Source organism: Crotalus tigris, unplaced genomic scaffold, assembly GCF_016545835.1.
Source record: "Crotalus tigris isolate CLP2741 ecotype Arizona unplaced genomic scaffold, ASM1654583v1 scf7180000021050.780039, whole genome shotgun sequence".
NCBI classification, from domain to species: domain Eukaryota; kingdom Metazoa; phylum Chordata; class Lepidosauria; order Squamata; family Viperidae; genus Crotalus; species Crotalus tigris.
Window position 1 is genome coordinate 645,114 of NW_024098328.1, and position 24,830 is coordinate 669,943.

Here is a 24,830-nt window from a genome sequence, read left to right on the forward strand (position 1 = left end):
TGGCCCCCATCTTTACCTGCATCTTCAATAAATCACTAGAGATATGTTATGTTCCTTCTTGCTTCAAACCCTCTATTATCATCCCAGTGCCTATGAAACCGTCCATCAAGGAGCTGAATGACCATAGACAGGTTGTTGTGACATCTATAGTTATAAAAACACTTGAAAGGTTAGTGCTGGCCCACTTGAAAAACAATCATGGATCTGCTGTTAGACCCTTTGCAATTTGCCTACTGAACAAATAGATTGGCAGGTGATGCTATTAATCTGCATTGCACTACATCTTACAACATCTTTAATCTCCAAAGACCTATGTAAGAACTCTTTTTGTACACTTCAACTCAGCATTCAATACCATCGTTCCAGATATTCTTCTCACTAAACTGACTCAGCTCGCTGTGCCTGGTCACACTGTAGATGGATCATAAGCTTTCTAACTGTTAGGAAGCAGCAGGTGAAGCTAGGCAAAATCACATCAGATAGCTGTACAAATAGCACAGATGCCCCCCAGGGCTGTGTGGTCTCTCCATTTCTCTTTTCTCTCTATATCAACAAGTGCATTTGTTAAAATACTGAAGTTTGTGGATGATACAACAGTCATTAGTCTCATTCAAGACAAAGATGAATCTGCATAGATGGAAAATTGAAACCTGGCCTTGTGGTGCAGCCAGAACAATCTTGAACTGAACACACTCAAAACTGTAGAGATGATAGTAGGTTTTAGGAGAAGCCCTCCTATTCTACTATCTCTTATAATACTAGACAACAGAGTATCAACAGTGAAAACCTTCAAGTTTCTAGGTTCTATAATATCTCAGGATTTGAAATGGACACCTAACATAAAAAACGTCATCAAAAAAGCACAATAAAAAATGCTCTTCCTGCACCAATTCAGAAAGCTCAGATTACCCAAGGAGCTATTACTACAGTTCTACAGAGGAATTATTGAGTCTGTCATTTGTACCTCAACAATTATCTGGTTTGGCACCAGCAACCAAGCAGGACAGACACAGACTTCAATGGATAGTTAGGACTGCAGAAAAAACAATTGCAATCAGCCTTCCTTCCTTTGAGGACCTGTATACTGCAGGAAGCAGAAAGAGAAAATATCTACAGTCTCCTCATATCCTATAAATAAACTGTTTCAACCTTCACTCAAGACGACACTATAGGGCATTGCACGCCAAAACAACTAGACGTGACAGTTTTTTGCCCTCATGCCATCACTCTGCTAAACAACTAATTCCCATAACACTGTCTGCCTTAGGATGTCAAACCTTGTAATAGGGTTGTATTGCAATTAACCTTCTCATCTTTCCTATTACCTATTCCTTTAGCATCTTATGACTGTAATTTTGTTCTTAGTATCTTATGATTTATGCTGATTGCTTTTTTTAAATATCCTATGACTGAGTGTTGTATCTTATGATTTCTGATGATTTCATTTTATGATTATGATCATGATTTATCACTTGTTGTTTGCATGTACACTGAGAACTTATTCACCAGAGACAAATTCCTTGTGTGTCCAATTACACTTGGCCAATAAAGAATTCTGTTCTGTTCCGTTCCATTCCATTCCATTGCACAAATAAAGGTTCTTTTGTTACAATGCTAGATTAAAACATGTTTAACTAGTTCAGTGTATTGTTTATTCAGTGAATCACTCTTTGCTTACTAACCACAACTGGGACTGAAAATTTGATTGCTAAGTCTTGCCGTGCCTAAGCAGAAAATTACACGGCCATCATGGGCTTATGATCTTACTTTCCTTCCAATCATTAAATTAAATGTGGTTGTTAAAGAAAAAAAATGTTATTGTGACTTATAGTTTTATTTCTGCTTTTTCTATTAACTGTTTCTCAAAAGCCAGTTGCAAAACCCACAAAAGGTGATCACATGAATGAGGGATGCTACCATAGTTGAAAATGCACCCTGGCTGTGAAGTACATGAGTGGCGATCATGTGAATACAGAATGTATTAAAAATGTAAGGACTAGTTGCAAAGTTGTTTTTTTAAGCATTGTCATAACTTCAGTTACTAATGAGGCAGTCAGTGAGCAAGGACTACCTGCATATCATTTAGATACAACTGAAACTTTTAGATCAGAAAAATTCAGAACAACTGATTCTCTAATAAAACTAATAAAAATATGTAACAATTATATTTCTGACCAAAAGGCATAAAAATAGAACAACTTAAAGCAGAAGGAAAATAGATTTAAAAGGACCAATAATTAGAAACAGAACAGGCAGACAAACAATAAAATCCTGATCAAGACATTTAGGGCAAACTGCTACATACCAAAAGGCAGCAAATCTCACTCCCTTGTATAAAAGCCCTAATAAAGATTAGAAAGATCCTCAGTTGCTACAGGAAGCATTTGGAACCTGTTTTTTTAATGCTAAAGAACCTGTTATGGATGTTATAAAACCAAACTTTTATCTCTATAATATATATAGTTTCTTCTTTGAATATTTACCAAGTATGGATTCAAATTTGTATCAAGCAGGTATTTCTGGTTTTCTGCATATGTGTTTATTTCTTTCATTAACAACACATTCCTCTTCCCTTTTCATATAGCCAGTTTCTTTTAAATAAGTTATACACTTCAATATTCGCATTTCACTCAAGAATTTTATCCAACCAGGATTTAATAATGTTTGCTAAGCCTTATTTGCCTACCTGCATTAAGATTTCTCATTCTTTTTGATTATTCCCCATATATTCATTTATCACATTCAGGTCAATAAAATCTAGAAGAATATATACACATACTGTTTATAGTTATCTTTAGAGACACTTACAAAATGAAATACTTTAGATATCTTTACTTGGACAGCTATGCCACCATGTAAATAAGGTTCCATATCTGTAGTATTCCCAATGCTGAAGGAATAAGGTGATATAACTGAAAGAGAGAGAAAACAGTTGGGGGCAAATTTTACCTTCCTTATCTGCTAATCTTAAATAAAATGAAACCTGAAAATGTTTGTTTTATATGGTTCTACAAATTCAGTTTGACTTTTATTGTTTTACAAGAAAAGTAACTCAGTTCATACAATAGTAAGCTAATTATCATATACAATTATATAAAAATGGAACAAAGTAATGAAATTCTATTCTATGAAAAAAGAACTATATAATAATCAGAATAATATAAGAATGAAAAAGTATTTAATAGTAATATGCAGAACTCACAGGTTTGGGAATGAACATTCAGAAAAACCATCCACCGACTATGTTCTTCTAAGTTAGTTGGTGATTTTTCTGAAAATTAATCCTATAAATCTAAAGTGGCTTGAAATGTTTGGGGCATAGAATTCCTGACAAAACTGGCCTGTTCATGCTTAATATTTAACTATTGGCCACTAACAAACTTCTTGGATGAAAAGGAGAAAGATATGTCTATCAAATTCATAAATAAAATTGGTTGGGATTGTAACACAAAAAATAATTTCAAAATAATTTTGATAGTTTAGCAAAGTGAAAATAGCCAGAATTTTCAGGCTCTCTGGAAGGCTAAAAGTGGACGTTATATGAATATCAGGAGGAATGTCATTCCAGAGAGCAGCTATCACAATAGAGAAGGCATGCTTCCTGGGTTCAAAAAAATAACCCTTAGTTGAAAGGATAATAATAATAATAATAATAATAATAATAATAATAATAATAATAATAATAATAATAATAATAATAATAAAGTTGGAAGAGACCTTGGAGGTCATCTGGTCCAACCCCCCGCTCAGGCAGGAAACCCTATACCATTTCAGACAATTGCCGTCCAGTCTCTTCTTAAAAACTTCCAGTGTTGCAGCATTCACCACCTCTGGAGGCAGGTTGTTAATTATTCTAACTGTCAGGAAATTTCTCCTTAATTCTAGGTTGCTTCTCTCCTTGATTAGTTTCCATCCGTTGCTTCTTGTCCTGCCTTCAGGCACCTTGGAAAATAGCTTGACTCCCTCTTCTTTGTGGCAGCCTTTGAGATGTTGGAACACTGGTATTATGTCCCCCCTCGTCCTTCTCTTCATTAAACTAGACATACCCCATTCCAATAGCCATTCCTTATATGCTTTAGCCTCCAGTCCCCTAAACATCTTCGTTGTTCTTCTCTGTACTCTTTCTAAAGTCTCAACATCTTTTTTACATCAAGGTGACCAAAACTGGATGCAGTATTCTAAGTGTGGCCTTACCAAGGCATTGTAAAGTGGTATTAATACTTCACGTGATCTTGATTCTATCCCTCTGTTAATGCAGGCTAGCACTGTGTTGGCCTTTTTGGCAGCTGCAGCACACTGCTGGCTCATATTTAGGTGATTGTCCACTAGGACTCCGAGGTCCCTCTCACAGTTACTACTATTGAGCAAGGTACCCCCTATACGATACCTGTACATTTGGTTTTTCTTGCCTAAATGTAGAACCTTACTTTTTTCACCATTGAATTTCATTTTGTTAGATAGCGCCCAGTGTTCAAGTCTGTCCAGATCCTCCTGTATCTTAAGCCTGTCTTCTGGAGTGTTGGCTATTCCTGCCAGCTTGGTGTCATCTGCAAATTTGATGATTTCCCCATCTATCCCCTCGTCCAAATTGTTGATGAAGAGGTTGAAGAGCACTGAGCCCAGAACAGAGCCCTGGGGCACCCCACTACACACTTCCCTCCATGTAGATGGACTCGTAGATTTGAACTCGTCTAGGCTGGACAGGTGCTCACTTATCATTTTCTTGCCTATCTTAACTTGTGTTTCTATTCTGTTTTTTATTCCACTATTTTTGGTAAGTTGGTCTATTTTTTCCCTTTGTGCAAAGACAGATGCAAAAAACAAGTTAAATAATTCTGCTTTCTCCCTGTTGCTTGTCACCTTCTTGCCACTTTCACCCACTAATGGACCAATCATTTCCTTCACTTTTTTCTTGTTTTTTACATGTTGAAAGAAACTTTTTTTTTTTGTTATTTTTGACTTTGGTCACAAGCCTTAGTTCATTTTGAGCGTTAGTTTTCCTCACTTCATCTTTGCAGGCTCGGGCTATTTGCAGCCATGCTGGTTTCTTTTGAGAGCTGTTATTTTTCCTCTTTGTTGGTATTGTGCTAGACTGGGCTTTTATTATCTCACTTTTCAAAATTTCCCAAGCTTTTTGAATTGTTTTCCCCTTGAGGATTCTCATCCATGGAATCCTTCCCAAGCACTTTCTAACTTTATTGAAATTAGTTCTCTTAAAGTCCAAGACTCTAGTTTGACTGTGTTCTATTACTTGTGCTTCCATAATGTTAAATTCCAATATTGCATGATCACTTCCTCCCAATGTTCCTTGGCTTCATCACCTTCTATCATTTCATCTCTGTTAGTGAGAATTAAATCCAAAATGGCTAATCCCCTAGTTCCCTCCTCTACTTTTTGGGAGACAAAGTTGTTTGCTAGGTTTGCAAGGAATCTGTTTGATCTTCCACTTGGTGCAGAGTTTGTCTCCCAGTTGATGTCAGGGTAGTTAAAGTCCCCCGTTACTATTGTGATGTGCTTCCTACATATCCTAGTTAGCTCACTAGCAAAAAGTTCATCTATTTCCTCTGTTTGGTTGGGTGGCCTGTAGTATATGCCTATGGCAATGTCATTTTCCCCCCTTTTATATTGACCCAAATGCATTCAAGACAGTTTTCATCATTGTTGTGCTTTATTTCTGTAGAGATGTAATTATTTCTTATATAGAGAGCAACTCCACCTCCTCTTTTATTTGGTCTGTTTCTTTTAAATAATTTAAATCCCTCTAGCTGTGTGCTCCATTTGTGGGTTTCATCCCACCATGTTTCCGTAATGGCAACAATATCATATTTGCCCTTATTAATCTGAATTTCTAGTTCATCCTGTTTGCTGTTCATACTCTGTGCATTGTTGTATAGACATTTGAGTCCTTTATGACTGACCCTGTGTTTACTTTCTACGTAACCTGTGTGGTGCCTGAGTTCCCTTACTGTCTTACCACCTATTTGGTTAATGCACTTTATGTGGCACTCGCTATTAGAAGCTTGATTTTGCTTGACAGCAAGATTGATATTCTTGTCCACACACAGATCTATGTTACATGCACTGACAGCCCTATAATTTTTAGATTGCTGGGGACAGTGATGTTCTGTATCAATTAATTCACTGTCTTCGCTGTTTACTTTAAATATTCCTCCAGAAAATCTGTGAATTTATAGTTGAGTAACTCAGTCCCTTTCTTTGATGGATGCAAACCATCCCTTTTGTACATTTTTTCCTTGGACCAGCTACAGACATCGTGACTAATATATCCAAAGCCTTCCCCTTTACACCACTCCTTTAGCCACATATTGAATTGTGCTATACGCTGGCCTTTTCCATTTTGCTCCTTATATACTGGAGCATACCAACCTTGTTGGCTCATACTACATTGGAAGACACCAAGAGAGATAGGTGGTTCCTCAGATCAATTAATCAATCAGAATACAGCTGGAAAGGACTTTGGAGGTCTTCTAGTCTAACCCTCTGCTCAAACCGGAGACTCTATATCATTTCAGGCAGGTGGCTGTCCAGTCTTTTCTAAAACCTCCAGTGATGAAGCACCTACAACTTCTGAAGGTAAGCTGTGCCACTAGTTAATTGTTCTCACTTTAGGAAGTTTCTCCTTAATTCCAGGTTGCTTCTCTCGTTGATTAGTTTCCATCCATTGTTTCTTATCTTGTCTTCTGGTCTTTTGGAAAATAAGATGACCCCCTTATTTGTGGCAGCCCCTCAAATATTGGAATACTGCTATCGTGTCACCCCTAGTCCTTCTTTTCTCTAGACTAGTCATACCCAATTCCTGCAACCGTTCTTCATGTTTTTGTCTCCGGGCATTTAATCATCTTAGCTGCTCTTCTTTGCACTTTTTCCAAAGTCTCAACATCTTTTTTGTAATGTGGTGACCAAAACCAGATGCAGTATTCCAGGTATGGTCTTAATAAGGATTTATAAAGTGGTACTAATATTTCACACAATTTTAATTTCATGCCTGTGTTTATAGAACCAAGGATTGTATTAGCTTTTTTTGGCTGCTGCCACCCACTGCTGGCTCATGTTTAAGTGATCTTGCACTAGGATTCCAAGATCCCTCTCACAGTTACTGTGTTTGAGCCAGGTTTTGCCTAATCTTACTTGTACTTTTGGTTTTTCCTCCCTAAGTGTAAACCTTGCTTTTCTCTACACTAAATTTCATTTTGTTGGATAGGGCCCATTGTTCAAATCTGTCAAGATCTTTTTGGATCCTGAGCTTTTCTTCTGGGGGGTTGGTTATTCCTGCCAGCTTAGTATCATCTGCAAATTTGATGAATTTCTCTTCTATTCCCTCATTTATGTAGATATTGAAAAGTACTAGGCCTAAGAGGGAACCTTGTCATACCCCACTGTTTACTTACCTCCATGTAGATATAGTACCATTAAAGACTACTTGTTGAGTATGGTTTGCCACTATCCATATGATAGTGATACTGTCTATTCCACATTTTTCTAACTTACCAAGAAGTAGGTTATGGTCTACTTGGTTGAATGCCTTACTGAAATCTAAGTATCTAAATATACTGTGTCCATAGCAATTTTCTGCTTTAGTCACTTTATCAAAGAATGAAATAACATTGATGTGGTATTAACTGTTTTTAACAAATCTGTGCTGGCTTCTAGTTATAACTTTGTATCTAGATGTTCACAGATCTGGTATTTTATTATCTTTCCTGATATCTTCCCAGGTACTGATGTTAGGCTGATTGAGCTAGTTTCCTCGGTCTACTTTTTCCCCCTTTTTTGAAGATGGGAACCACATCAGCTCTTTTCCAATCCTCAGGTAGTTCCCCGGTGCTCAGGATTTTTTAAAGATATGTTATAATGGTTCAGAGATAACATCTGCCAGCTCCTTTAGAATTCTGGGATGAAATCCATCATGTCCTGGTGATTTATATTCATCAAGATCAAAGAGGTATTCTCTTACCAATTTCTTGCTTTTTATAATTTTTATTTCTAGTTCGTCATTTACAGTTATGCTTTTGGTAGGTTGGCTATAGTTTCTTTTTGCGTGAAGACTAATGCAAAAAAATGAATTAAGCAGTTCTGCTTTTTCTCTGTCTCTTACTTCCTTGCCATCTTCTGTCTTTAGTGGACCAACTGTTTCCTTGACCTTTTTCTTGTTATTTATATGTTGAAAGAAACTTTTTTTTTATTATGTTTGACTTTTGTTGCAAGTCTTTATTCATTCTAAGCCTTTGCTTTCCTGATTTCATCTTTGCAAATTCAGGTTACTTGCTAATACTCTGCCTTAGTTATGTGTTCCTTTTTCCAATTTTTTTTGTACTTGTCCTTTTTGTCTTTCAGTTTATCAGAAGAATCTTTGTGCAACCATGCTGGTTTCTTTTTGGATTTCTTGTTTTTCTTTTTTCGTGGTATTGTGCTGGATTGGGCTTTTATGGTCATATTTTTCAGTTTCCCATACTTCTTGTTTTCCTCTTTGGGATTTTCATCCATGGAATTTTTCTTAGCTCTTTCTGAGTTTGTTAAAAATCATCTCTTTTACAGTTTAAGACACTGCTTGGGTTATATTCTATTGCTTGTATTTGCATTATATTGAATTCAAGTATGGTGTAGTCACTCTCGCCCAACATTCCAGCAATTTCAACTCCCTCTATCACTTCTTCTCTATTAGTAAGAATTGCGTCTAGTGTAGCATTTCCTCTAGTTTCCTCGTCTATCTTTTGGATGACAAAGTTGTCAGCTAGGTTAAGTTGTTTAGGAATCTGTTCGATCTCCACTTGCTGCAGAGTTTGCCTCCCAGTTGATATCAGGGTAGTTAAAGTCTCCCATTAATACCGTGGTGTTTCCTACATACATTTTGTTAATTAATTAGCAAAGAATTAATCTATTTCTTCTGCTTGATTGGGTAGCCTGTAGTATATGCTTATAGCAATGTTCTTCTTTTTTCCTTTTATATTGAACCATATGGATTCTAGAATATTTTCATCCTTGGTTTTATGCATTTCTGTAGAGATCTAGTGAGATAATGAGGTTTTTCCATATAGAGCTTTATAGGTCATAATCAACACCTTGAATTGCACCCAAACACATATTGTTAACCAGTGCAACTCACACACCAGCTCAAGCTGTGCAAAAGCCTTCCTAGACATAGTTGCCACTTGTTCATTGAACTATAAATCCATAAAGAGCCTCAAACTGTATATCACTCTTAAATAGGGAAATGCAATCTTGTCCAAAATTAAAGGTAGAGTATCCCCAGATCTAGGTCTTGATAAGATTGAATCAGAAACAGTTCCTCCACATCCAAATGTGTACAACCTCCAGAAACTAGGACAGAACCTGGATATCCTTCCTTGACCTGCTGAAAGTTGACAGATTGGATATCATCGATGTACTTATATTTGGGGTGGCATTGTGGCTCAGTGGTTAAGACACCAGGCTTGTTAGCCGGAAAACTGACAATCCAGGTTCGAGACCCAAGTGCCACATGACAAGGTGAGCTCCTGTTCTCACTTCAACTCCTGCCAACTTAGCAGTTCAAAAGCATGCAAATAGATAAACAGGTACCACTTCAGTGGGAAGATAATAGGGCTCCAAGATGTCATGCTAGCCACATCAGAATGGAAACATTTTCGGACAGTGCTGGCTCAATAGCCTTTAAATGGAGATGAATGCAGCCTCCTATAGTCAGCAGTGCCCTATAGATGCTATTGTCTCAAAAAACTCTGGCTTTTCTCTTCTTCACGTGTTTTACTTGATTTTAAGATCTTCACTATTGCTTAAGATTGTTTCATCTGCAATATTCAGTTCATTTTTCTTTGTTGGAATTGTTTGTGATTTTAAGAATAATTTTATCTAAGAAGTTCCTGTCATTTTGAGTTTCTTTCCCATTGGTTTTGACAGGGTAGAAGCTCTCTGGTTTTTTAAAAATCCACTTTAAATTGAAGAATTTGAAGTGGTCCATCAGAATTCTGCTCCAGTGATCAGTTTGGAATATGTACTGTACTTGAAGGTTTGCATTTGACAGGAAATATTATTTCTCCTTTTAAGGAATTCACCCGCTCTCCTCCACTTAAATTGTTCAAAGGTCATTCTTTTCTCATCTACCTAGGGTAGGGGTAGTTTAGTGTCTATGTCTGTTATTGTGCAGAGGACATGACATATTTATTGAAAGCAGTCCTGTCAAAAATATCTCAGGATTTCATATTCTCCAAGATAAATACTTGAAATGTTCCAACTGATGCTGATCAAAGTTGTTCCAGTAAATTATTTTTTGTTAGTTCTAATGCTGGGTGTGGCATGGCATAAATCTAACACATTAAAATAAAGTCAGATATTGAAACAAGTGGACTGAGATATTTTGGTTGTGCTGTCTATCCAAAACCACGTAGTATGTATTTTATAGTTATTATGAATCTTTATTAATAAATTATACAATTGATGAAAAATTCATAAAATATATTCAGGAATCTTTAGGAAGATAGAATGACCAAACATCTATAATGTTTGTGTAAGAATTAACATTAACCATTTTTCCCACGATAACAGTTTATTGTCCCCCTACTTCAAAATTCCCCCAGAACAGACATTTTGGATATAAATCTTATTTGCTATAAACTTAATTTATAATGATATGTTTTTGCTATTGCCACACAGTTTGAAAAAAAGTTTGGCTTACCAGTTATCTGATGGGTGGATCCATTTAATGCTGACATTCCATTAATTTCCCGGAAACTTACAAACTGTCCAGTTTCAAGTTTATGAGGATTATTATCAAGGCAGGTGACGATACCACAAGTTGCCTAAATTGGAACCCACCAAATAGCAAGGAAAAGTAAGATTGTAGTAAATATTCAAACACAACAATTCTTATTCTTGATTTGATTCTTGATAAATACATGGATATGCAATTTTCTTGGTAATTTTAATTGGGATTTTTTTAACCTCCAAATGTAAGGCTGAAAGAGATATCTAACTAGTTTCCACATCTAAAATAAAAATATTATCTGCTTCTAATCTTATTCTAATTTTATTTAATAATTCCAAGATATGACTGGAGCATTAAAACAAATACCAATATGAAAATTCAAATGATTATAATCATAATAAGCCTTACAAAATTGTAGTGGAAGATATGCATATACTGACTAATGCATCCTCCCCCAACGGAGATTCTCCTATATGTCAGTGATGATGTTGGTTGAAAAATTTTCCAAAATAAGTAAACAGAGGAATTTTTCCATTTTATAAATTTATTCATAAGAGTGAATGGATATTGATTAAAATATTTGATTGGCTTAGTTGTTTCAACATTTTATTTCTTTGGATGAATATAGTAAGTAAGGTATACAAAAAATAAGTCATTATATTGTAGACAGATGAAATAAATTTTTTTACACAGTTCATCTTGAATGATTATCTAATACATTTAGCCTTAAGGACTGCACATGTATGAATTACAGGTAGTTTTTACTGACTGCAACTGGGACTGACAACTCTGTCATTAAGCAACTTAATAATTAATCACAATTCCACATGACTGTACCATCTTACAATACAGGTAGCCCTCATGTTACAACCGCAATGGAGTCTGCCCATTAGGGTCGAAAGTCAGGAGATTAAGTGATCTACTTTAAGTGAATGAGTCCTCATCCCAGCTCTGCCGAGTGCATTCATTAAACAAATGCACAGGTTATTAAGTATGCATAGGGTAAATTGGGTAGGGAAGATGATGATGGACCTAGTGCAAGAACAAGACCACTGGCTTTTGGCCACCCAAAGCTCCCCCCCCCCCGAGATATCTCATGAATTGCCTTCCAACCCATAGTCTCCACAGTCACTTGGTCCTCTCCACACTCAGCCCCTGTACTCACCCTGTCAGCAATTGATCATTTAACTTTCAAAGATCTTCATAGCTCAGGAAGTCAGGGTAGGAAAAGAGAGCAAACTCCACTGCTGGGCCAGATGGCAGAAAAGCATTCATCTTTTCCTGAGACACTGGTATAGCTCTGTTTTCAGCAAAACTCTTCCCTTGTTACACTTTCCCTCTTTCTTCCAGCAAACACACGGCACACATACCCAACATTCCCTCTTCCAGCAAACTCACAAGGCCACAAACTCTTGCTTCCACACTTGCCTTCTTCAAAGTAAATCAATGTAGATAGCAAACTTCCCTGTTGCTGGAGGAAAGAAGGTGTGTGTGGCTGTTTGAGTTTGTTAGAAGATGGAGTGTGTGGCCATAGGCGTAGGTGTGTTTGCAGGAAAAAAGGAGAATGTGGAAGACGTAGTGTGTGGAAAAGGGAGAGTTTAACCGCATAGGTTGGCTGGAAGAGGGAGTGTGTTATTGCGTGCATGCATGCATGTGTTTGCAGGAAGAATAGTGTGTAGAATAGGGATTGAGTGGAAAAGTGTGTAGCTGCGTGAGTTTGCTGGAAGAGGAAGCATGTGGCCATGTATGTGCATGCGTTTGCAGGAAGAAAGAGGGAGAGTGTAGCAAGAGAAGAGTTTTGCTGAAAACCACAAACCAGAAGCCAGACCACAGCTGCATCATTAGCCACTTTAAACCCCTCCAATCCATACATGAAGCAAACTGACACCCACCATAAGATGAGGCACGACCACGAACGCGAAGCCGAACAACAGCAACGCAGCTCACCATCTTAAATCCCCCTGCAACTCAGACTAACCCGAGCACAACAAAGCCCCCACCCAAACAGAACACTCCCCCAGCCAATCAGAGCACAGTCAACCCCCTAACCAATCAGAACACACCTCCACCCAATCAGAACACAGCCAAGCTCCCACCCAATCAGTTCATACCCCCACTGGCAGTTAAAAGGAAGAAACAGCTAGGATCACACATTGCTCCTAGAAGCAAGAAGCCAAAAGCACCAGCCTGAAGATGACGAATGGGACTTCGTCAAAACGTCACCAAGACACTTCCAATTTTATGCGGGAGAAAACCTGAATAACCAAAGACCTACATACAAACATCCGTGAAAACCTCAGAAAACACACACACACACACATATATATATATGTATGTATGTATGTATGTATGTATGTATGTATTTGTGTGTGTATGTATGTATGTATGTATATCATAAAGGTAAAAAAGGATATATGCAGTGTTATCTTCATTTTAAATGTCAAAAGAAGTCTCTCTCTGTCTCTCTCCCTCCTCCTGTCTCTCTCTTCTCTTTTTCTTCTTCCCTCTCTCCCTCTTCCTCCCTCTTTCTCTTTCCCTTTCTCTCTTTCTCTTTCCTCTCCCTCTCTCTTTCCTCTCCCACACAAACACACACACAGAGGGAGGAGGAAAGAGAGAGAGAGAGAGAAGCTCTGTCTTTGTCTCTCCCTGCAAATGGCAGAGGAGGCTGGGAGCCGCAGGGGAAGGCTCAAAGAGCCACATGCAGCTCCAGAGCCGCAGGTTGCCAACCTGTGCTTTAGTCAAAGAAAAGAACATATGTAACTTGGTTTTCATTTGGAAACCACTTCTAGATTTTGTGCTTGTGTTGGAAAAATGAAATTTTGATTTTGGTTTTGCTGATTAGATATGTTCATTGTCATAGAAATGGCTAGTATATATTATTGTGTAAAAATAAAAAGTTGAGGCTATAATGTTATTATCTACTACCGTGATAAAGAGTCAGAAGTCACCACCTTTTTTTCTTTTTCCCCTTCTGCTCCTCATTTTGTCCTTTTCCCCTCCCCTTGTTTTCCATTATTTTCATTTTCCTTGATTATTAGAAAAAAATAACAAAATATTTTATACTAATAAATTATTAATATTTTGATCCATAACAAAAGAAATCATTAGCAGTTTTAAGCATAATGTCATGTTACTGTGACTTGTGATTTCCTGCCAGCTTCCCCACTGACTTTGCTTGTCAAAAGCCAAATTTGAAGGTTGTTAATCATAGAGTAAGAGGTAAACTCACAAATGTACTTACAACTGCTGTAAGGAAAATCAGAAGTTACTTCTTTGTATTTTTTCTACTTTTTAATGTAATTTTTACTTTCCTGCACTTTTATTTCTTTCTTTTTCTTTTCTTTCTCTTATTTTATGTTAGTTTGTATTGTATTGTATTTCATTTTTAATGTATGCCAATATGCCCGTTGTAAAAAATGACAATAAAGGTTGTCTGTCTGTCTGTCTGTCTGTCTATCATTTATTTCCTTTTTAAAAACTTTAATAAAATTATGTTTTAAAAAAGGAAGCTGGCTGTGAACATTTCAAATGGCAATCATATGACCATAGGATTCTGTGACATTTAAAAATGTATGCCACTTGTCAAGCACCCAAACATGATTACATGAGTGTAGGGACATTGCAACGGCTATAATTTTAAAAACCAGTTGTGTCATTTTTCAGCATCAATGGAACTTCAAAGTCACTGAATAAATGGTTGGTAAGCAAGAACTACCTGATTATAATTTTATTTATTTTTATTTCACGGATATATTTTGTGAAGATGACTTTGATCATCCTCTAGGATATAAAAAAGGTATTTCCTATGCAAATGAAAACATGTAATTCAAATTAATTAATTAAGTTCTCTAGAGTACCTCTATCACTACAGGTAAATTAATTAACTAAATTCTCTAGAATACCTGTATAACTACACTTGAGAAATTAATTTAATATACTTGAGGCATAATGAATGCCCAAGCAGAATGTTTCTCAAGTAACAACCATTTTACAATATTCACAGATATTTAACTATAATGACTAATTACTGTCTGAAATTATCTTAAAATTCTTAACACACACACTTATTTTTGCAACTATATAGTATGAAAATTAAATAATTTAAAATGGTATACAAAAAACTACCATTAGGTGCTAAATGTGCAATGCTTTACAAAATGAAAAACAAAAATACTAAACATTTCCAAAAGCATTTGACATCATCTTTAATAAGTAATCCTTTTGAATTATTTTATCAAACCCACCATCTTATCTTAGCTTTGCCCATCTAATTATGGATAAAGATCTCTTGGGAAGGAACTATGGCACTGTTGAGTACTGGATGTTGTTGTACTGCACTGAATTTAACTTTATCTTCCCCATCCATTTCACATGAATGGATAGCACTACTAAAAGTACATTTCCCATAAAAGACAATTCTGATGTGCTATCTATAGCTGCATAGTATACAACATTATCATTTGTATAATACTCCTGTATACTTTCTCTATATATGAATTTAAAAATTTAAGGATTTAAGTTAAACCACTTAAAGAAACCTATTACATATAAAAATCAATATTTAAAACATTTTCACCTGAGATATGTTTGAAATGAAGATTTCTTTTGGTTCCTCTCCTGTGGTATCTAGGACTTCAAATTCATCACCAAAGTCACAAAATAGACGTGCCCATATTCCATACACATCTGCACTTATAAACTATAAGAACACAGAGTAATGAGAGTTAGATTTCACAATTCTTGCATCGAATATTTTATTAATATTCCTGATGAAAGAAGTTAACATGTTAATATTTAATAAGATTTATAATTGGTCTATATTGAGTCTTTCAGAATTTGAAAAAAATAATAGATAATTATCCAATCTCTTTAGACCTCTGACCAAGTTGTAGTTTCAGAATTAACCTTGCAAAGTCATATTTGTACTATAACCCTGGATATAACACAAGAGTTTTTGCTTCTTTTAGCTTGCTTGAACAGAAATGTGTGATTTTGAAAAGGCTTGAACAAAAAATATATATAGAAAAATAGTAAAAGCTTTTAATTCTACTAACTTTTAAAACGGCACACCTGTACAGTATGTAAACACATTACAAAAGTTGAAAGATGGTTTTTTTTCAAAGATAATTTTTATTAAATTTTAAGATTTTACAAAAACAAAACAATCTTCCACCCAACCTCCCCAACCCTCCCATTCCCTCTCCTGACCTTCCCAGAGCTGAATATAGGCTTAATTAAAATTTCATCAAAAAATCTTAAAAAAAGATATAAACCATAAATGAATCTAACATTAGTTAGAAATCTAAATACATTAATTAGAAAAATTATAAAATAATTAACAATAGTATATATATAAAAAAAACATGAATACAAAAAATGTTTAGAAAGAAAAAGAATAAAAAAAGGAAAAAAGAACAAAAAGAAGAAAAAAAACCAAAATATTCCATTTTAAATATAAATTGTTAAAAAACTAAATATTTTTATATCCAACTTATGTTGTATAAAATCTATCCATTTTTTCCATACCACAACATACTTCTCTTGCGATTGATCCTTCAAAAAAGCTGAAATCTTTGCCATTTCCGCCAAATGAGAAACTTTGAGAAACCAGTCTTGCAAAGTAGGCAAAGATTCCTTCTTCCAACATTGCCCTACTAACAACCTTGCGGCTGTAATTAAATTTAACATCAATATAATCTCCTTAGTATCACAATCAGTAACGATACCTAACAAAAACAATTGTGGGGTAAATTTTACCCTCCTTCTAAAAATTCTTTGAATATTCCACCATATCTTAATCCAAAAGGCTTTTATATTTTTACACGACCACCAGATATGATAGTAAGTAGCATCCAAACATCCACATCTCCAACATTTAGGCTGTAAGTCAGGATACATACGAGACATTTTTTGTGGATCAAGGTGCCATCTGTAAAACATTTTATAAAAATTCTCCCTTAAATTCTGGGCTTGTGTAAATTTAACATTTCTCACCCAAATAGTTTCCCAGGTATCTAATAAAACTGGTTCACCAAAATTTTGTGCCCATTTAATCATATATTCTTTAACTAATTCTGCTTCTGAATGCAATTCTACTAACACCCCATAGATTCTCTTAATGTGAGTTCGTCTTTGATATTTTACTTGTTTAAAAAAATTCTCATCTTCTCTAAGCAAACCCACATTACAATCTACCTTCCATCTATCCACAATTTGTCTGTACTGAAACCATGAATATATAATATTTTCTTGTGCTAAATCTTCCAAAGCTTTTAACTGCCAATTTTTACCATCCCATCTAAGTAATTGTGCATAAGAAACATTATCCATCTTAACTCCTCTCCTTATCCCTTCTATCGCATGTCATGGTATGGCCCATAATGGAATTTTAGAATCAGTTCTATAATATTTCCTCCAGACCCAAAGTAAAGAAATCCTTATAATATGAGATTTAAAAACCCTGTCAACTTTTTTATTAAAAATTAAATAAGCATGCCATCCAAAAAGTAAATCCCAACTCTCCAAGAGGAGTATTTCTACATTTGTTAAGTTAACCCAATCACTAATTAATGTTAAAACCACAGCATAATACAATTTCAAGTTCGGTACCTTGAGTCCACCTCTCTCACGAGTATCTTATATAATTTTAAGTTTTACTCTTGGTTTTTTCCCTGCCCAGATAAATTTGTTGATACGTTTCTGCCATTCATTTAAATTAACCTCATTCTTTAAAATAGGTATCATTTGAAATAAAAAAAGAAACTTTGGCAGAACATTCATTTTAATCGCCGCAATTCTTCCCAGAAGAGATAATTGCAACTTCTCCCAATTTTTCAGATCTCTTTGTATCTTGACCCACAGCTTTTCATAATTATTTTTATACAGTTTTGCATTAGAGACAGATAAAGTAACCCCCAAATATTTTACCTTATCAACAACCTCAAAATCTGTCAAATTAACCAAAGTCTGCTTATCAAGATTGGTCATATTTTTGGATAATATTTTAGTCTTATTATTGTTAATTTTAAAACCCGAAACCCGTCCATATTGATGTATCAATTGTAATAACTCTACTACAGAATGAATAGGTTGTGATAAGGTAACCACCAAGTCATCTGCAAAGGCTCTTAATTTATATTCTTTTTTATTGACTTCTATTCCTTTTATTTGCTGTGATTCTCAAATTTTAATCAGCAATATTTCCAAAGTTAAAACAAACAGCAGTGGTGACAATGGACATCCCTGTCTAGTCCCTTTTTCTATTGTAAAAACCTCTGACAAACCCCCATTGACTATAAGTTGTGCCGTTTGTTTTTGATAAATAACACCAAGAGCTTGTAAAATTTTTCCTCCAAAATTCATTTTCTCAATTAATCTTACCATAAATTGCCAATTCAATTGATCAAAAGCTTTTTCAGCATCTAAAAATATCAATCCTGCAGAAACTTGATTATTTTTATCTAAATATTCTAATAAATTAATGATTTGTCTAACATTATTCTTCATATACCTTCCAGTTATAAAACCTGTTTGGTCTGTGTATATGACATGATGCAAAACCCTCATGAGTCTATTGGCTAAAATTTTCGCAAAAATCTTATAATCTTCATTCAAAAGAGATATAGGTCTATAATTCTTTGGTAAAGTAAGGTCTTGATCTTCTTTTGGAATTAAAGATATAAAAGCTCTACCCCATGACGGGGGAATCTCTGAGCCCTGTAATATATTATTAAAAAGTTCACTTAAAGGTTGAACCATCTCTTGTACCAAAGTTTTATAATAAATAGATGTCAAGCCATCCGTACCCGGTGCTTTACCTAATTTTAATTCTTTGATCACCATCTCAATTTCCTCATTAGTGATCAAACCATTAATTTCTTGTTTCTGATCTTCTGTTAATTTAGGGAAGTTGACTTCATTTAAATAATTATCTATGTCTAGAACCTGTACTTTAGTACTCTTATATAATTTTTGGTAATAATCTAAAAAAGATTTCTTAATCAACTCCTTCTGATATACCAATTTACCATTATAATTTATTTTATCTATAGTTCTCTGTGTCTGTTTCTTTCTCAATTGATATGCCAACCATCTCCCTGGTTTGTTAGCATTACAAAATGTATTTTGTTTCATATACAATAAATTAGTTGCAGTTTGATCAGCCATCAACATATTAAATTGTGATTTAAACAATTTTATAGATTCTTTAACCTTCTCATCTGTAGGATTTAAAATCAAAGTTTTTTCTTTTAATTTAATCTCATTTTCCAATTCCTTACATTTCTGAATTTGCTTCTGTCTGTAAGCATTATTCATTTGTATCAAAATCCCTCGCATGAAGGCTTCACCTGCATCCCATACCATAGACATTGAAGTTCCCTTATGCATATTTAAAACAAAATAATCCTTTAAATGCTCCTTTAATTTTTGGACATTCTTTTCTTGTCTAAATAAGTTTTTATTCATCCTCCACGATCTCCTCTCCTCTTTTTCATCAACCAACTCCATCCAAACTGGACTATGATCCGTCAATGTCCTAGGAAAAATTTTAACATTCTTTACCCTAAAATATAAGTCAGTTGTGATCAAGAAAAAGTCAATTCTTGAAAAAGATTGGTGACTATCTGAAAAGAAAGTGAAGTCTCTCTCCTCCTGATTGCGTTCACGCCAATAATCTCTCAGCTTCCAGTCCTCTTTCAACTCAAAAAAGGCTTTAGGTAATTTAGCCTGTTTGAAAGAAGTACAAGATCCTTTTTTGTCTCTTTGAGTATCTAACACACCGTTCCAGTCTCCCATTAATATAATAGATCTATAATCCAACAAAGTTAATTTCTGGTGTAGCAGTCTATAAAATTGTTCCTGTTGTTGATTTGGTGCGTACAATCCCACTATAAGTATTTTCTTACCATATAAGGCAACTTCAATCATGACATATCTCCCTTGAAGATCAGATTCTACCAAACAGGCTGATAAGTTTTGCTTAACATAAATAACTACTCTCCCTTTTTTCCCAGGAGCAGAAGATACAAAATGAGATCCCAAGCGAGCATTACCTAAGTATTTTTGATCTTTAAGAGTAATATGTGTTTCCTGCAAACAAATAATATCATTATTGTGTTGCTTTAAGTAATGAAAGATTTTCTTTCTCTTTTGGGGGGAATTAAGGCCATTAGCATTCCAGGTCAGGAGCTTTACCATCTCCCTTAACCAAAAGCCTGGAGAAGACTGCTTGAAGATCTGCCATTGAAGAATATGCTGCAGAACTCTTGGGTCTTGCTCCTCCCACCGGCAGTGAAGCAATTTCTTGAAGAGATTCTTTAACTTCTTTCTTCTGTTGTTCCTTTTCCTTACGTCTATGTGCTGCACGGGTCATCCTTTGCTCTTTGATCTCTGTTTGTCGCGACCACTCCGCCTGTGGCTTTCCAGCGACCATCAGACCTAATCCTTCAGACTGCTGTTCCACCTCTTTATCATCCAGACCTTTCTGCATGAAAGATGTTTTTAATATGCTAATGAACTACAGATAGCTGCTTTTTTCCACAAGGGACTGCAGATGAAACTTATTATCAGAAAAGTCATGACTGATGTTTAGACACAGAATAAAATAAAAATTCTAGACTAATAAAATAAAAATGACTATCAAAAATAATCAAAAGTTTATTTTAGGGATAATATCATTCAAATATAAAATGTATAAAATTAAAACTTACATTTTAAACATTAAAAATTACAAAACGTATAATTGAAAAATATCTCATAAGCTCTCATTTGAGAATGCAGATATTTGAAGATTGATATATCTTCCAAAATTTAGATCTTTTTAAAAATATGACTGAATACCAAGTGAATTACTAATAGCATTTGCATAGACCAGAGGATTTTTGGAGAGGGTAGAGATGTTCATACCATGAGCTACAGAAAACTGTGCCTTTGTCCAATGGATCAGAATAGTGGCTCACATGTCAAACCTAATGCAAATCTTACAATTAATAATCTGATATTCTACAAGGGAATATTTCTTTGTATCTACACAATCCTGAAGAATAACAAAAATAATGGAGAAATAGGTTAGCATTGTGATGAACCTGCAAGGTGTATGTTATATTTGCATTCCTGCCCATGGATGCTTCAAATTATATCTGCATAAAGTGCAAACTGATTAGATTGCTAGAGGAAAAAATAGGGCATACCAAGTCTCATCTGTGAAAATGAGGAATTCCTAGAAAAGACAAAAGTCCGTGTATAAACTAAACACAGCAAGGGAGAAACAGCTACAGAAAAAATTAACTCCTAGAACAGGGGTGTCAAACTCAATTTCATTGAGGGCCACTTCAGCATTATGGTTGCCCCAAAGGGCCAGGTGGGTGTGGGTGGGTGTGCCCAGGTGAGCTTGGCCTACTCAATGTCACTCACAGGACACAGCTGACTTGAGACAGCTGGGTCGGGACAGAACAAATCACACCAGCTAATTTGATGGGACAACTCGGTGCCCCACAAGCTCCTCGCCTCCCCAAACTGTTGACAACCAAGCACGTGCGCAAATGCACACACACACGCAAATACAACGCATTCCAAGTTTGCAGACTTTTATCCACAGAGGAAGGAGAGGGCCTTCTCCCCAAGCCCAGGCATGATTGAGTTTGCTAGCTGTACGTGTGTGTGTGTGTGCGCGCGTGCGCGTGCATAGCACACCAAAGGAGAAGTTCTTCTCCCAATCCCAGACATTGTTGGTGTTTCCCCTTTCCATGCCCTCTGTTGGCAAAGCAAGAGGCAGAGGACAACGCTGCTGCATGCGGACATGTGGAAGAGAAAGTTTCCAGGAAGCAGTTTCCTCTGAGTCCAATTTCTGCCTTGACAGATCTCTGGAGAGCAAGAGGAGGAGGCAGGGAGCAGGGGTCCTGGGTCCTGCACAAGGGAGGCTGGCCCTTCTCGAAAGGGAATTCCCATTTCCAATTGTGCATGGTAAGGATGCTGTGTCAGAGCATGCAGTCTTACTGTGCTGAGATAACGCAGGAATAAATACAGTAAACAGTGGTTTGTATTAAATTGTGATTTATATTGCACTATATCTACAAATTTATACTAGAAATAAAATACATACACGTGGTGAAACAGCAAACTCCAATACACAGCAATTACAGGAAGAAATGGACAAGAGAGAACACAGCAGCAAAAGACTTCCCTTTTATACTCAGGCTCTTAAAGGGATACACACACCTGCTGAGTCATTCCTATATTGCATCATCCGCATTACATTACATTACATAAGCTGTTCAGCTATTAAATTATAACCCTGACATGCTGGCTTGTTGGGGCAGCCTTCCCTCATCCAGCTCCCCCCGCCACCCCTCCTCCTCTCCAGAGATTTGCAGGGGAGATAGAGATCTGGAGGACAAGGTGCAATATCCATATTGGCCACTTCTACCTCTCCAAGCCTTCCCCAATTAAACATACATTATATAAATTAAAACACAGCCAAAAAGGACTTTCGGTTCCGGTTTTGCGGCAACTGCAGTCGTGTAAAAAGATTCGTCTCTTCACCGGCCGATTTTCCTTCGCCGGTAGACCCTGAAGAGGGTTGAAAGTCACCCTGGAGGGGCGACCACCGAAGAGTAGGCTTGCTGGTGACTGCGGGAAGGTAGCAGCTTCTCCCGTGGCCCCAGCTGACTCCTTAGGGCCGACGGAGTAAAGATCGTCCTGCAAGATGGCCGATCATCTAGCTGCACCAGCCGAAGTCAAAAGAACAACTAAGCATGAAGAAACCACCCCGGAGAAATCTGGGTGAGACTTTTTTTTCCCCCCCTCTTACCCCCAACTATTTTTTCTGCAAAAAGCCTTTGGATGACTTCCCTGCCCTAAGAAAGCAGCATTCAACTATTTGGGAAAACAAATACTTTGAATAAAACTACAGAACAGCATTTATTGGACTTTTAATTTTTTGGATACTTGGGACCCCTGGAAAAACTTGTAATATAGGCATTATTTTACTTACTATATCGGAGATACTTGCTTCTTCCTGCCTTTTTCTTTCTCGCTCTCAAAATGAGATAAAAGCTTTTAACTTAGAAAGAAAAAAGATTCTAAGCTCACCGAGGACATCTTGTGGCGAAAAGTGTTACTGCAATTATAATAATAAAAGAAGACAAAGGCTTGGAAATAGCTGTGGATTGACTTTGTGATTTAGAAATTGTGAAGGCGGGCATTTATTGACTTTTAATAAATATAGCTTTTACTAAAAGACTATTTTACTATGGAAATGGAAGAATCTTACCCACAGCTTGACCATGAGCGTATACTGGAAAAAATACAGAGTATATGAAATCATGGAGAAAAATTAAAGATCATCTTGCAGAACCACAAGCTGAGCCTCAAATTTTAAAAGATCAACCTATAGGCCAAGAAGAAGCCGATATGCAATAGTGTACACAATTTAATGAGATGGAAAAAGAACCTACTGACCAATTGAATCTTAGAAAAACCTTGGACCCAAAATCCCAGACTGAGACTTTAATTGATCACTCTACAAGTCAACTAATTACTACAGAAGAGGATATCTCACAAGTTTATGTACAAACTATTGAGAACTCTGAAGATCAAAGAATGTCTTCAACTGAAACACTCTTACTTTTAAAACCAATAGGAACTGACCTCCAAATGCGATCTATTGAAAGTTATGACAACTTGGATAATCAAGCTGTAATCATAATATGGAACAAAATTGACTATATTACCTACATGATATTGGAAGATGGGGAGGAGAAATTTGACCAGAATGACTTGTTGATAAATACCACTACTCAAATATGGAGAACTGATGACATAGATGTGGCATTGTGGACACCAGCTTGGCACAGAAAAAAAGCCAGAGTTAGATTTAAAAATGTGACTTAAATTCTCACTTATTGGGTCAAAAAGGCTTTAGAGATTCGGACTGATTTGACAATTAACTGAGTATGTGAAATTAGTAAGATGACTTGTGTAATGATATGTTTGTCTTAGACATGATAATTACTTTGGTTGAGATTTAAATTTTATTCAACGGGCTGAAATGTTTATTTTTTATTCTGTTTATATAGAAAATTATTTTGTAATAGAAGAAGAACTGGAGAGATTTACGATAAGAGAAGAAAGGGTATTAACCAATGATTTATTAAATTAAGAAATGAAATATATATGAAAATATTGGAATGTCATTGTTGAATATTATGTTGTAGAAGGGACACCCGAAGTTTTATTAATATGTTTACTTAAGATGAACTGGAATATGTTAATCGAAATTAGTGAAGCTTAAAAAACAGGATGATGATCGTTTGGACATTGAAGTTTATGAAGAAATAGATTAAACTAAATTCCTTATATCATGTGAGGGAAGTAGAGAGGGAAATTTTTTAATGTATTAACTCCAGTTATATATGTATGACTTTGTTTTTGGATGACTAACTTCCCCTTCACCATGGTGTTTTCCTGAGCACTCTGATGTAAAAATTAAAAAACCAATAAAATTTGTTTCAAAAAAAAACTCAGCCAAAAAGAAACATAGTTAAATCATTAATTACAGCTCTTCACATATTTTCTGGAAAAATCACCTTTATTGATGGTAGGAAGAGCAAACCTTATTAAGCGACTCTTAACAGGAAGGGAATTGAAGGCCCCAAAAGGTCTTGTTCTTTCTAAACTGCCTTCCCTTTGAGCCTTTAGTTCTCATTATTTTATTATTATGTATTTAAGAAAAAGATCAAATGCCTCCATAACTCAGGAAACTCACCTAAAAATCAGAACCCAGAAAAACTTAGTTAATCCACAATATTGGCCTATGAAGATGGAAGATAATCTTTGGGCCCTGAGAGCATGCAGGTGTCAAGTCAGAATATTAGTGGCACACCTGTCAGCAACTGGAAGTTCCTAAGTCCATGTACTTCCCTTTCCTGACTCACAATTCAATCCATACATCCTTTAATTTTCAGACACATCTTTTTCTCATAGCTCCTTAAAACCCCCACAAAGTATACTGTAATTAGCTGAAAAAATAAATCTAGCACATCTGAATTCTCTCCCCAAGAGGGAAAGGAAAGTTCACAGCCTGTAGGTTGCTAGCAAAGTCATCAAAGAA

At 35.8% G+C, this 24,830-nt stretch overlaps 1 protein-coding gene across 5 annotated transcripts in view; it reads right to left on the reverse strand.

The window, feature by feature from the left end:
* Positions 1 to 24,830, reverse strand: part of UBA6 (ubiquitin like modifier activating enzyme 6) — a 177,696-nt gene that overhangs the window by 88,647 nt on the left and 64,219 nt on the right. For all 5 annotated transcript variants that reach the window (XM_039369355.1, XM_039369353.1, XM_039369356.1 and 2 more), the window contains 3 exons: positions 15,297 to 15,419; positions 10,691 to 10,814; positions 2,809 to 2,912 (listed from right to left, as the gene is read on the reverse strand). In XM_039369355.1, coding sequence (XP_039225289.1) covers positions 2,809 to 2,912; positions 10,691 to 10,814; positions 15,297 to 15,419 — 351 coding nt within the window. The remainder of the gene's footprint in view (positions 1 to 2,808; positions 2,913 to 10,690; positions 10,815 to 15,296; positions 15,420 to 24,830) is intronic.